The sequence below is a fragment of the Bombyx mori genome, chromosome 28, assembly GCF_030269925.1.
Source record: "Bombyx mori chromosome 28, ASM3026992v2".
In the NCBI taxonomy this organism is placed as follows: Eukaryota; Metazoa; Arthropoda; class Insecta; order Lepidoptera; family Bombycidae; genus Bombyx; species Bombyx mori.
Window position 1 is genome coordinate 4,906,863 of NC_085134.1, and position 13,553 is coordinate 4,920,415.

The 13,553-nt window shown below is 37.7% G+C and overlaps 1 protein-coding gene across 4 annotated transcripts in view; it reads right to left on the bottom strand.

Annotated features, from left to right (window-relative positions):
* The window catches only part of LOC101747096 (anoctamin-8), a 59,618-nt gene that overhangs the window by 23,191 nt on the left and 22,874 nt on the right, over positions 1 to 13,553 (bottom strand). For 3 of the 4 annotated variants that reach the window (XR_009976954.1, XM_038021170.2, XM_038021173.2), the window contains exons 8-14: positions 10,124 to 10,227; positions 8,198 to 8,279; positions 7,233 to 7,385; positions 6,357 to 6,474; positions 5,453 to 5,508; positions 3,957 to 4,031; positions 2,904 to 3,036 (exon numbers count right to left, since the gene is read on the bottom strand). Coding sequence is in view for 3 of the 4 variants with exons in the window: in XM_038021170.2 (XP_037877098.1) it covers positions 2,904 to 3,036; positions 3,957 to 4,031; positions 5,453 to 5,508; positions 6,357 to 6,474; positions 7,233 to 7,385; positions 8,198 to 8,279; positions 10,124 to 10,227 (721 nt within the window). In the remaining variant the exon portion in view is untranslated. The remainder of the gene's footprint in view (positions 1 to 2,903; positions 3,037 to 3,956; positions 4,032 to 5,452; positions 5,509 to 6,356; positions 6,475 to 7,232; positions 7,386 to 8,197; positions 8,280 to 10,123; positions 10,228 to 13,553) is intronic. The other variant, XM_038021172.2, reaches the window with a different exon arrangement.

Sequence of the window (13,553 nt, forward strand, 5' to 3'; positions counted from 1 at the left end):
TGAATTAGATGAGACACGCTATGTAACTAAAAATGATGTTCTTTATTATAAATTTGATTCTGTTGGCCAACCTAGTAAATTATTATGTTATATTCCAAGAGGACATCGCCTCAGTTTGTTACGAATCTTTCATGATGAGCATCATCATATTGGAGTAGATAAGACGCTTGATCTAATATTAAACCATTTTTGGTTTCCTAGTCTAAGACAATTTGTTCGTAAATATGTACGCCATTGTATAGTATGTCTTTCACACAAAAAAATACCACGTCAACCCTTGCAGCCGATCGAGTCGTGGAAGAAACCGGACGTACCCTTTGACACGGTACATAGTGATGTCTTGGGTCCTCTTCCCGAATCGAACGGTTACAAATTTGTTGTCTTGATAATTGACGCTTATAGTAAGTTCTGTCTACTAAATCCTATGCGTAAGCAGGATGCAACAGAGTTAAAATTAGTATTTGAAAACGCTGTATCTTTATTTGGTGCACCTAGGCAGATTGTAACCGATAGGGGTAGAATGTACGAAAATAGATCTGAATAGGCTGAGAGAAATTGCAGAACAGTTCTTAACATGATTCGTGTGGAGGTAAATTTCAGAAACGAAAATTGGTCAGAAGTTTTGTGGAAACTGCAGCTCACCCTGAACGTTACGAAACAAAAGTCCACTCAATATTCACCTTTATATTTGTTAATTGGTAGCGATGCTGTGACGCCCGTCATTCGTTCCGTTGTACGCGATGTGGCTCTAGAAGGAACAAGTGCCAACAGAGAAACCTTACGCGAGCTTGCCCGACAAAGAGCTTCTCAACTGCTGGACAAAAACCGAAAACAGCAGGACACTCGAGTAAATGAACGGCGCAAACCCCCGCGTACTTTCCATGAAAACGACGTGGTCTTCGTGCATAAGAATAGCCAATCTGTTGGAAAGCTGGATTCTGGTATGCGTGGCCCGTACAAAATAGTGCGTGCGCTGCCACATGGACGTTATGAACTGAAGCTTCTTTCTGGCTCACTTGGGAAGACCACGGAAGCTGCTGCCGAATTTATAAGTGCGTGGCACGGAGAGTGGACGCCGGATGTGTGCACCGCATTTTTCGAGTGTGAGCATAATTTGTAACAGTAATTGGGTTTGTTTCTTTTTGTCATTTAACTGGCATAAATGAAGCCGGTCTTTACTACTTGTTGGTCATCCTGAGGGCTCTGACAACTGTTTTATTTTGAGATATACTGCGGTCACTGTCTCGGGCAACCTGAGGGCTCTGCCACTGTATACAATAAGACATTAACTTATTTTGAGATATACTGCGGTCACTGTCTCGGGCAACCTGAGGGCTCTGCCACTGCATAAATTAACTTATTTTGAGATATACTGCGGTCACTGTCTCGGGCAACCTGAGGGCTCTGCCACTGTATACAATAAGACATTAACTTATTTTGAGATATACTGCGGTCACTGTCTCGGGCAACCTGAGGGCTCTGCCACTGCATAAATTAACTTATTTTGAGATATACTGCGGTCACTGTCTCTGGCAACCTGAGGGCTCTGCCACTGGAAGAATTTGTGAAGACATGCTACGGAAATTGTCACTGAACAACAACTTCCCAACGGTCAGCAACATAATATTGCATTTCTGTGTGTCATTTTTAATGCAAACAATCTATTTTTAGGTGATGAGAATAGCTCTGAGGAAGGTATTGTCGCCGGTCCATCACACCACCATGACGACATAGTACCTCTAGACGGACCTATTAATGCGGGCGAGGACGCTCCGCCGTCAGGAGAGGCCGTGTTAGAAGATGATGATGACATTGGAGGCGTGGCCTAAGTGACGTCAAGGATGGTGTGACGTCGGGAGGGCGCGTGGCGAGATGTTGTTGGAGGGGCGCGTTTGGGCTCGAGGCGCGTTGGCGCAAGGCATCGTTCTCTTTTGCTTGCGACAGTCGGGACGGACGGACGTTCACATCGTTGCACAATCGTTGTATTTTATTATTCAAAGTTATTATTGTCAAAGTTTAGTTGTTGTCAAGATTTAGTTGCATTTTGTTAACCTTAGTTAATTTACATTGTTGGTTATAATTAAAGTGATTTCTGTCTAGGTTATATCGTTTATATATTTTTTTTAATAGTAAAGTTAGGGTGTTGATAATAATATGTATATTTCTATCTATAATTTAAAATATACATAATATAAATGTTGAAGATGTCGCATCTCTTATACACAGCTTTCGCTATTACAAGAGCAATTTGATTTAAGGTTGAAAAATGAAGAAAATCATAATACTACACGTCGAAAAAGAAGTTTCCCTTCATTCACGTGCACTAAGTTGCGCGCGAATTTTTTTTTTGTAAACAACCAATTTAATGCGATAAACGAATTTTTGAAGCGAGAAATTATTCAAGACTTGAACTCTCGCTGAGCAAAATTTTATTAGATTATTTACGTAATGTTTTTAATGAGCTTTTGCAGTTAGTATCAAAGACACGTCATTACGGATCCTCCCGATCCGTTAACGGTGCTTTTAGGTACCACAAGCACCGGTCACCGTCCTCGTCGAACCCGTCGCTTGCGACGAAGGGCTCGACGAGTAAGTTAACCCACAGACACAGCCCCCATTGAGTTTCTCGCCGAATTTCTCACTGGGTCGCGTTTCCGATCCGGTGGTAGATTCTGCGAAGCACGGCTCTTGTAGGGCCAGTGTTAGAAACACTCCCGGTTTGAGCCCCGTGAGCTCACCTACTAGTTCGGTGCATCTGGAATAACCCCTCGAGGTTACTGTAATATGTCGGAAGTACTTTAATGCGCGAATCGACGCCGCAATGTACATCGAAAATGCCAGAGACACGACCTTGTCGCGACCGGTCAGAGTCTATAACGTTGCCGATACCAACCCAAACTCACCTTTACTAGGACTGATCGCACCGAACACGTCGACGCATATTTTGGCGAGTCGAAGATTCTCAATCAGGTAAGGCAAAGCAGATTCTTTCAGATTACCGATTACCTGTCTAGTTATTAGCAACACTGCTAATTGCTGAAAACGTGAAAATTGTTTTATAAACAGTATTCGGTGGAATATGCAAACGAAAAAAATGACGATGTAAATATTATTGGTGGTAGGACCTCTTTTGAGTCCGCGCGGGTAGGTACCACCGCCCTGCCTATTTCTGCCGTGAAGCAGTAATGCGTTTCGGTTTGAAGGGTGGGGCAGCCGTTGTAACTATAGTTGAGACCGTGGCGCATTTACGCCGTAAATTTATATGGGCTCCAGTAACCACTTAACACCAGGTGGGCTGTGAGCTCGTCCACCCGCCTAAGCAATAAAATATGGGAATGTTTACATAGAGACATCGTTGTAAAGAATTTAGATACAAAGCACTCTTGCTAAGTAGTTGCCGTAGCTCATAAAACATGAAAAGATGTTTTTTTTTATTGCTTAAACGAATCAATAAACTCACGGCTCGTCCGGTGTTAAATCGTCACCGGAGCCCACAGACCTCAGCAATGTAGACACAACCACCCACCTAGAGACATGAGTTCTAAGTCTCAGATTTTACAATACAACGGCTGCCTGGCCCTTCAAGCCGCATTACTGCTTCACAGGAAAAAAGGGTGACGGTGGTTTTGTGATCCCACACGGGTAGGTACTATCAGTGACTTCTTAGTGCACTTATAAATTGCTTTCTGTAGACAACAGCATTGCTAACTTGCTTCGATAATCCTAAATGCTGAGGGTCGTGGCCTCATCTAATAACTTTCTCCTATCTCTATTATACACTATGACTACTAGTCATACGCTAATATCAATACAGTAAATAATAATTATCGAATAAAAAAGCAAATTTAGAGTATTTATGACAACATTGACCTTTCACTTTGCTTTATGCTTAGGAGAATTTAAGCTAACTGCTGAAATGAAATGTAATGATGTATTTGAAACTATTTTTTACATACCTCCTTCAATTTATCCATATCCTGTAGATAAAACGCAATGTAGAACAAACTCATGAACGAGTTCACGAATTGAAACTGAAATTTTATTATCGTCTATTAATTATTACGCCTGTAACAATGTTACGTCTTTATGATCACTACACGGAAAGCATCTACAAATGTTGATTTTAATGTGTAGATTCGAAATATCACGAAAATATGGGACTTTATTTTAGAGCGCCACTGGCTCTCAAATTGTTAAACATCCCTCCTTATCTATTATTTAGTTTTTTTTATTTTATTTACTATATATTTTACTCTAAGTCTACTTATACAAAATGTAAAATATTTAAGCAATATTAATTAAAATACAAGCATTGTCATTGTTAATAAGTATTTTTCATATTTTAGTTATTTAATTGTGTATTCCTTGTGATTTATTGATGTTAAATAGTTTAGTAACAGCTTTTAAATAAAACTTTTTGTGGCAACAATTACATTACTACAGACATATACATTAGTTTAAATTAGTTTGTGATCGTACAAGCTTTTTGACATGCAGAGTAACATGCAAGCGAAGAAAACTAGCGAGCAGAAAGCACATGAAAGACTCGTTGTTTCCCAAACTATGTGCACTTCCCCTATTTTTCGGTTAAATGAACCATAATTACAACATTTCCAGGACCATTTAAGAGGTTGATAATGAGGGTAATTTACACAAAAAAAAACTATGTGCTATATGCTATATTTATAAGACGGATATAGTAAATGGAAATCTATCCAGGGGAAGATGGAGTGATCAAGTGTCCGAGCACTTGGACACGAAACAGACTTCACTGACCGACATGAGTGGCTACAGATCACAGAAAAGGTTTCAGACGGGCGCATCGCAAAGCAATGAGCAATAGATTGGAAGGGGAGTAGAAGTATAATTATATATTTAGTTAGTAAACGGGGCAAATTGTACAAGGCCTGCTATTGAAAATAGACTGGTATGCGTTTAAATATTTAAATATCATCATCATCAGCTCACAGCCGTCCACATAGGCCACTCCCAATTCACACTACTGAGCCCAGTCTTCGGCTCTACTCATCCACCATTCGAAGGTATCTCAATATAGAGATATAAATCACTCAGATAAGGAGCAAACAAACTTTCTGTTTTTTCGATATGGGAATCGAAAAAAACAACCCCAGGTTCAGAAGTTAAGAAGCGCTAACAACTGCGCGACCAGTAAATATAAAAACGCATGTAGAAATAATTAGCTGGGATGAAGAGATAGAAATGAAATAGAAAAGCAATTTGTATAAATTACAACCAAATTATAGGTATGTAATATGTCTTTAATGTCTTTAAGATCGATGTCTCAAGCGGGTAGTTTTGTTTTTGATTCGACATGCCCGTCAATGTTGCATTTATGGCGAACTAATCTCTGTTATTCGAAACGACTGATCGAGTCTGAGCGGTGAACGTTAATGCCTGCATTCAATTCGTATAGCTCATGTGAAATACAAACCAATGCAATTTTCACAATCAGATGGTTCTCATATTTCGTATCGAGGCGATAGTTTTCTGTTATGGAAAAGAAAAAAAAAAGAAAATCCGTGTTTATTTTTACCCGTTCGCATTTAATTACGCAGTCCAGTCCCGTTTGGTGAGCAGAAAAGAGAAACGACACGCGCTATAGTATCATACTACATTAGTGTACTCTATAATTCTATTTACTTTTTCAACTATTTAATCGATAAATTAAAAAAAAAACTATTTTATAATATAATTATTTTTATTGTCGACCGACATTTACTTATAAAGATGCTAGGAGGATAATTTATATTTATTTTATTTTTGATACGTAAAACACAACACCAAAAAAATAATTAATTTTTTTTTCATTGAATACTATTTATCTAATGTTTAAATTAATTAATAAAATAATTTTGTAGGACTCGATTTTAATTTCAACAAACCAAATCACGAAGCGGTGTTGCGCTTTTGAACAAACCATGCACTTTTTCTAATAACTATGAGTTTTCAATGTATATATCAATACTTTATTTCTATGTATTTACTGTGTCAAAATAGTTTTTGGGACTAAGAATGTGTTTATAAAATCACCTATCGATGAATCACACACAGAAAATACACTCAAACAGCAAGTGATCTAATTAGACAAAACAGTTGAACAAAAACAGAGGAGAGTGGTTCAGTATACTAATTCACTCAAGTATCAAAATAACATAATAAAAAAAATTTAATGTACTTTTGTAATACAATCTTACTTTTACTGTGCTAATGTAGAATCAACTAGAGAACAACAAAGTAGTTATTTAGTGACCCCCTATAGGAGATTTTATTTATTAAATAACTTATTTGAGAACCACTGTCCTAAACAAATACCTTTGTCTCAACAAACAATATACCTTTGTCATTTAGCCACCTGGCTATCCTCGCGTAAACTTCTTCTTCCACGGCGATGATTACAGCCAGCAGTGCACGGGGTATCCACGTGAAATATACTATATTATTTTCCCACCAATCCTATAATTCAAAGCGATTAATTATTGATTTATTACACTCCATGTAATATCTACACTGGCGGACTTAATGCCAAAGGCATCCTCTACCAGTCAGTCAACCAAAGGTAGTGCAGAGTAAATAATGGTAGGAGCATGAAATTTATATTGAGAGTTATTGATAAATGGCAATAAATTTTGTTACCAGCTTTGTGAAATATTCAACATAACACATATTTTATGTAACGTTAGTGTATCAATACTAGAGGAAGAGGTAGACCTAAGAAAATGGACGGTTTGCTTGAAAGACGATATATCGTCTTCTCGCATTAAAACTGTATAATCTCAAAATTTTGTGAGTGTTTTAAAGGTTTAACATGTGATATTTTTAATATTAATCATCTCTGCAAATATGTCTTTTTTACCAGTTACATTATCTGTCTTTTAAATTAAGATAACATTATGTAATAATTAGGTTAATAATAGTCAAAACATAATATAAATAAATAAAAAAGAACTAAAAGTAAACTACGCTCTTTTGACAGTATCTATGATAAAAATACTGGTGATACCAAACGATTCCGCATATTAACTCAATTTAGAATATTTTCGGAAATTGTACAATTTTAATGCGAAAAGCGTATGTCAGAGGGGAGTGAGCGAAAAAATGGTATATGATAGAGGAGTATGGAAGGAGACAACATGTTGCGCCCTCCCCAGGTAACTGGGACAAGGGCAGGAGTATAATGATGATGTATCATTACTCGTAAGGTATTTTCTTACCTGCGCACGCAAAAGTGCAAAGGTTGCTCCGGCGGCCACACACAGACACAGCAGCGTGGCGGGCATCGATATACAGTGTCGCCACACCCGACGTCGCCACGAGGCGTACTGGGGCTCCGGGCGGCCAGTCACCGGACTTATGCTCATTTCACCCTGAGACGATTTACTATCATTACACAAATTTATTTGAATATACCAATTTCGAAAAGGGCAGGCACATCTCTGAAAATGTAAATTGTTCAGGAAATGAAAAAAAACTGATTATTTTCTAAAGCAGTGTCAAATTTAAAATATTAACTTTTGAGAAATATTTTAGTGTTAATTATCAATTGAAAATTACTGGAATTATTATAAAATAGGTGTGTAGGTAAGCCTCAAAACTACATGTATATGAAAAAACGTATTTGACAAAATATGCGACATGTGCCCTTTTCGAAATTGCATATGCATTTATATGAGCGGTCCCGCATTAGTCCCAGTTACATAATAATATTGTTATGCGCGAACAGAAACAGTGTGCATGACTCTATCAACATGTCGCAAAAGTAAGCGTATATTAAAGTGTTCCTATTTTAAGTTCAATTGTTTTATTAATATATGTTTCTTAGTCATGTTAATGTCATAATACTATTTTTGTTCGAGCATAGTTTTTCTTCTCTTTCGGTTCTGCTAGAAAGAACATCTTTTTTAAATTTACTGTATACTAACTGAACAACTAAATGTGTTTATATGGCGATAAATTAAATGATCCTCATTTTGTGCATTAACCTTCTTTTTTTGTATTTTCAGAAAATACTGGCTTTATTATAAAAGCATTGTATTAATTAATATAAATAAAAACAAATTTGTTTATTCACCAAATGGCAAGTGGGAGCTTATCGACACTTAGCCGTTCATACATATGGGGCTTTCAGTAAAATTATCGTATCCCTGTTAAATTAAAATCTATTGGGTTGTCTCGTCACCTGGAATAGCGGTCGGGGCTCGAGAAGCAAGTCGTCGCGCTGGTCTAGGGTCCCCCATCTATAAGCCAACACGTTGGAGTACCTAGCGAGTGAAAGGGTACATCATTAATCAATACGTCTGTTTTTAAATGTAATTAATATAGTAAAGTATATTTACTGTTTCAAACATTCCAAAAAGTGTAAATAGGATCTTCTAAAATGCAAAAAAATACGACTCAGCAAATAATTTAATTAAATATTAAATGAGAGTTTATAAATTAGATAGTTATTATAAATTAGTTATAAATTAGTTCCAAGATCCCAGGGCCCCCAGACGTCACGTATTTTCTGACGAACGAAATGTGGCCGATTGCGTAGTGTTTGTATGTACTAAGAACGCATGCCTACCTGCTAATTATTAAAATTAAAAGAAAATTAATTAAAAATTAAATAATCAGCTTTCAGAATTTACGTGAAGTTAGGTCATTATTTTGGGAACTTTAAAGCGTCTGCAAAGCAGTTCGGCCGACGGAAAGTGTCTGGGAGTATTGGCGACTTATTTTTAAGGATATTGCCTAAAATATACGAAAATTCAGCTTTCAGAAAATAAGTGAAGTAGGTCATGATTTTTATGTACGTTGAGTACCTGATACCTGAAAATTGGCCGTCTAAGCAAGGTAGCAGGTAGGCATGCGTCCTTAGTGTACATATTAACACTACGCAATCGGCCACATTTCGTTCGTCAGAAAATACGTGACGTCTGGGGGCCCTGGGATCTTACTCTATTAAGGGCAATCGTTATTTGTGAGGTTCAATACTTTCATATATGGATTAAAACACTTAATTAATTAATAAGTATTATTTAATATAGGAGCGCACACTTAACCGAACACTTACGTCGCGTCTACACTATGAAATTAGTTGCATGAAACTAATTTCACCAAAAAATCGCGCAGGGCACGAAACTAATTTGCATGCATGAAATTAATGCATGCATTACGAAAGTATTAAATTACACGTAAAACTGTTGGTAAAACTAATGTCACGAAATTAATTTCATGCCACTAATTTCGTAATGTAAATTCGCCATTAGAAAAAGACAAGACGAAAGTTGAGCAAAGAGCGAGATAGCTACATTTTAGAATTACAGGTATCGAATGCGTTTAGGAATTGGTTTGATATCTCACAAATACAATACGGTGTTGGTATAGTTTGTGTGGTTAAATAAACGATGATGTCATTGTACAATTTAGTGCATTATTTGTATAGGACTTAATTCTTGTGTGTTGTAGGTTTAGCTTAAATTAGTCGACTATTATCAAAGCCGGCAATCTGACTTTTGGACAATTATTGGTAAATCAGAAAAACGACTTATTGGCAGTCACAAAACTCTTCGGAACGACATCTTAGATAAATAACAGGTTAACTATTAACCTTTATTTAATGCAGGTTTTGAACCGTATTCTTTGAAGGAGACGATTATATTCAAATCAATCTGTATTGACATATCAATAACATTTTTTTGTCCAAATGCACAGATTGCCACCTTTGATAATAGAAGACTCAAATATCCTTTTGTAAATTTGTGTTTCTTTTGTAACCGTCCGGTAAACTTATAATCACTTAACACAGGACACGTGAGACAATAAATTCGTAATTATAACCCGAGCCTGTAATTCATCAGGTACCTTAAAATCACTTAAAAGTAAAATTAATTCTATTTACACATATTGTAGAAAAATATATTTTGGCACCATTTTTTCCCCTGTTCTGACGAGCTTAGGGTTTTCAAAAAATCTCTTTTTAACTACTCATCTATTGAATTTTTTTGAAATGTAATTTTAAAATTGCTCATTAGAATAATTTTAAATCTTAAGGTATCCGTTATTATGGTCGAATTTCGCTCATCGGGCCAAAAATTAGGTCTTCACACGGCCAAGCACTCACCTTTTCCAAGTCTCCAAATAAATGCACGCCCACAATACATTGAACAATGAGAACAGCATGTACGCTATGTCCTTCCACTGCTCATTCGCAGTGCCCAGCCATATCTACAAGAATTAAAATCAAATTTACAGCCGCTGTACACAAAGCTTTTACACTTTTCCAAATCGTTTCCATTTTTGAAGTCGTCGTGGCCTAAAGGATAAGACGTCCGGTGCATTCGTATGTAGGGATGCACCGGTGTTCGAATCCCGCAGGCGGGTACCAATTTTTCTAATGAAATACGCACTTAACAAATGTTCACGATTGACTTCCACGGTGAAGGAATAACATCGTGTAATAAAAATTAAACCCGAAATTACTGGTGGTATGACCTCTAGTGAGTTCACACGGGTAGGTAGCACCGCCCTGCCTATTTCTGCCGTGAAGCAGTAATGCGTTTCGGTTTGAAGGGTGGGGCAGCCGTTTATTTATTTATTTATTTATTTATTTATTTAATTAGTCTACTTACAAATTAACAGTATAAACCAAAACATTTGTAAGGTATTAATAATTAGCTTAAGTAATTTCTAACAACAACAATAAATCGCTGCAAACCATCATGGAATATATCCATTTCCGGAGCATAGGCTAGCAAGCCATTGAGTAACGAGACAGCACGATGCGTCGGGGAGTTAGCGGTGTGCTGCGTACGCGCGTGCATAGTACTAAGAAGCTGCCGCTGGCGACGCACCCCTCCACACATACATCCGCGCATGTAGCCATCAGGCACATATAACGACACTGATTCCAGTGCAGTGGAGTTATCAATTTTGTTATGCAATAGCTGATAATAATGCACCATAAGAGTCATCTTCCGTCTGAGCTCAAGAGTATCTAATCCGACCATACCAGTCACATAAAGTGATGGATACAAGAACGGATAGTATCCATACATTTTCTTGAATAGGAACCTGCAAAATTTTTTATGTAGTTTTTCCAGCATTAGCTTTTGAACTGCTTCGCGAGGATCCCACACGAGTGCGTTATATTCAAGACTACTTCGCAAATAGGCATCGTATAGCATAACAATCACACGATGGCCTACAAAGTCGTGCGTCTGACGAATTATGAACCCGAGCAGACCACTACCCCTTTTACATATATTTTGTATGTGATCTTTAAACGTTAGCTTGGAATCGAAAATAACTCCCAGGTCACGTATAACTGCCACATGATTCAAAATGACTCCAGATAAATGGTATGGAAACAACACGGGCGACCGTGACCGGCTGTAAGCAACGACCTTGCATTTATTAGTATTAAAATGCAAGCGGTTACGCTCTCCCCATTCTGCAACCCGAGTAATGTCGCGTTGCAAAGCATGGTGCTCAGCATCACACCCGACCCCAACGTACAGCTTAAGATCGTCCGCAAACATAAGACACTTGGTCCTCTCACTGAGAATAGAAGATAGATCATTTATCATGATTAAAAACTGAGTGGGACCAAGCGTACTACCCTGACTGACCCCTGATCTTGTAAAATAAGTTTTAGATTTGAAACCCGCTAACTCAACATGCTGAGACCTATCAGAGAGATAAGAAGAAAATAATTTGAGGAGTTTTGGGGTAAATCCGAATGAAGCAAATTTCATCAACAGTACGTCATTATCGACACGGTCGAAGGCTTTTTCAAAGTCTAAGTATACAGCGTCGACTTGTTTCCCTGCATCCATTTCAGCAGCAACATAGTTGACGAAATTAATATGGTTAGTTGCCGTAGATCTACCAGCTCGAAAACCATGTTGACTGTCAGTCAATTGGTTCCGGATCTGCGCACTAACATGTTTATTAATAATGGACTCAAATATCTTTGCAAATACTGATAACACTGCGATGGGTCGATAGTTTTTCACATCTGTGCGGTCACCACCCTTGAAGACCGGAGTTACTCTAGTGTGCTTCCACGTAGATGGATATGTGGACATTTGGAGTGAGAGATTATAAATATGTAGTAGTGGTACACTAAGCACACTTATACAATCCTTAGCCAAAAAGGAAGGGATACGATCTGGACCTGATGCGGAGAACGGCTTAATGCGCTTCACAGCACAGCGCAGGTCGGAATTATCTACAGTCAATAAAGCTACTCGAGCACTGGAACAAAACTGTGATGTTATTGCTGCACTATGCTGGGCCTCAGTTGGATCTAATTTGGGTTCATCGGCTAAGAAAACTGAACTGAAGTAAGTTGCAAATGCATCTGCCGCGTATTGTCCTTCCACAGGTTTTCCCAAGTAATCATAATATTTATTACAATTATGCCTACTTTGTCTCTTATCTTTAATAAACTTCCAAAATATTTTTGGATTATCACCGATGTCTCTCTCTATACTCAACAAATATTTTTTATACGCTGTCTCCATCAGATATTTTATTCTACTCCTATAATATTTAAACAATTCTAAATTTACTTCTTTTCCCTCAGCTTTGTACCTTTTGTGGTTAAAATGTTTGAATCTTAAGTTTTGTATTATTTCGGAAGTAAACCAAGTTGGGTATTTATTGGTTTGATTTGTTACTATACAACGTTTGGTCGGCACACAGTAGTCGATTATAGAGTATAATTTGTTATAAAATGTATTAAGAGCGATGTTGACATCCGTCTCAGAAACAATGTCACTCCAATCAATCTCAGCAAAAGATGCATATAGTACATTAATATCAGCTTTACGAAAATTCCATTGGAAGCCGCGATCCAGTACGTAGGCTGGATCGGATGATAGAGGGAGGGAGGGCATGCCGGCGCCGACACAGCTCCGCCTGCTAGGCCATCGCACGGATACTTCAAGCGTAGGATGATAGCAGTCCTCCGGCACGAGAGCACCGATTCCCCTCACAACACAGACACGCTCTCTGTGTAGTCCACTCAAAACGAAATCCAAGATACCTCCATGATGATTTGGAATAGTATTAAATTGCGTTAATTTACAAAAATTTAAGAAATATTCGAATTGCTCGCGTACATAGGTAGACACAGAATTTAAATTGAAATCACCAATAACAACTACTTCCACCGGTGCAAGTTTACAAATAGCATTTTCGATGGTTTGTAACACATGTATATACTCCATATTATTATAATTAGGCGGTAAGTATACTACACAACAGAGAAACTTAATATTTTTATAAGTTATTAATACAAATAAAACCTCCTGCGCCGCCGTGAGACCATCAATATTAGTAATACGGCGTGAGGAGAAAGTGTCGCGAACAGCGAGCAAGACGCCACCCGCGCCTGCATCGTTAGCACGATCCTGTCGATAGACAGTATATCCCCTAGGGAACAGCTCTCCATCATATACCGAACTAACAAGAAATGTCTCGGTAACAGCTATCAAATGTGCATTCGTATTCAAAAGTGATTTTTTAAATAAACTTAACTTAGATCT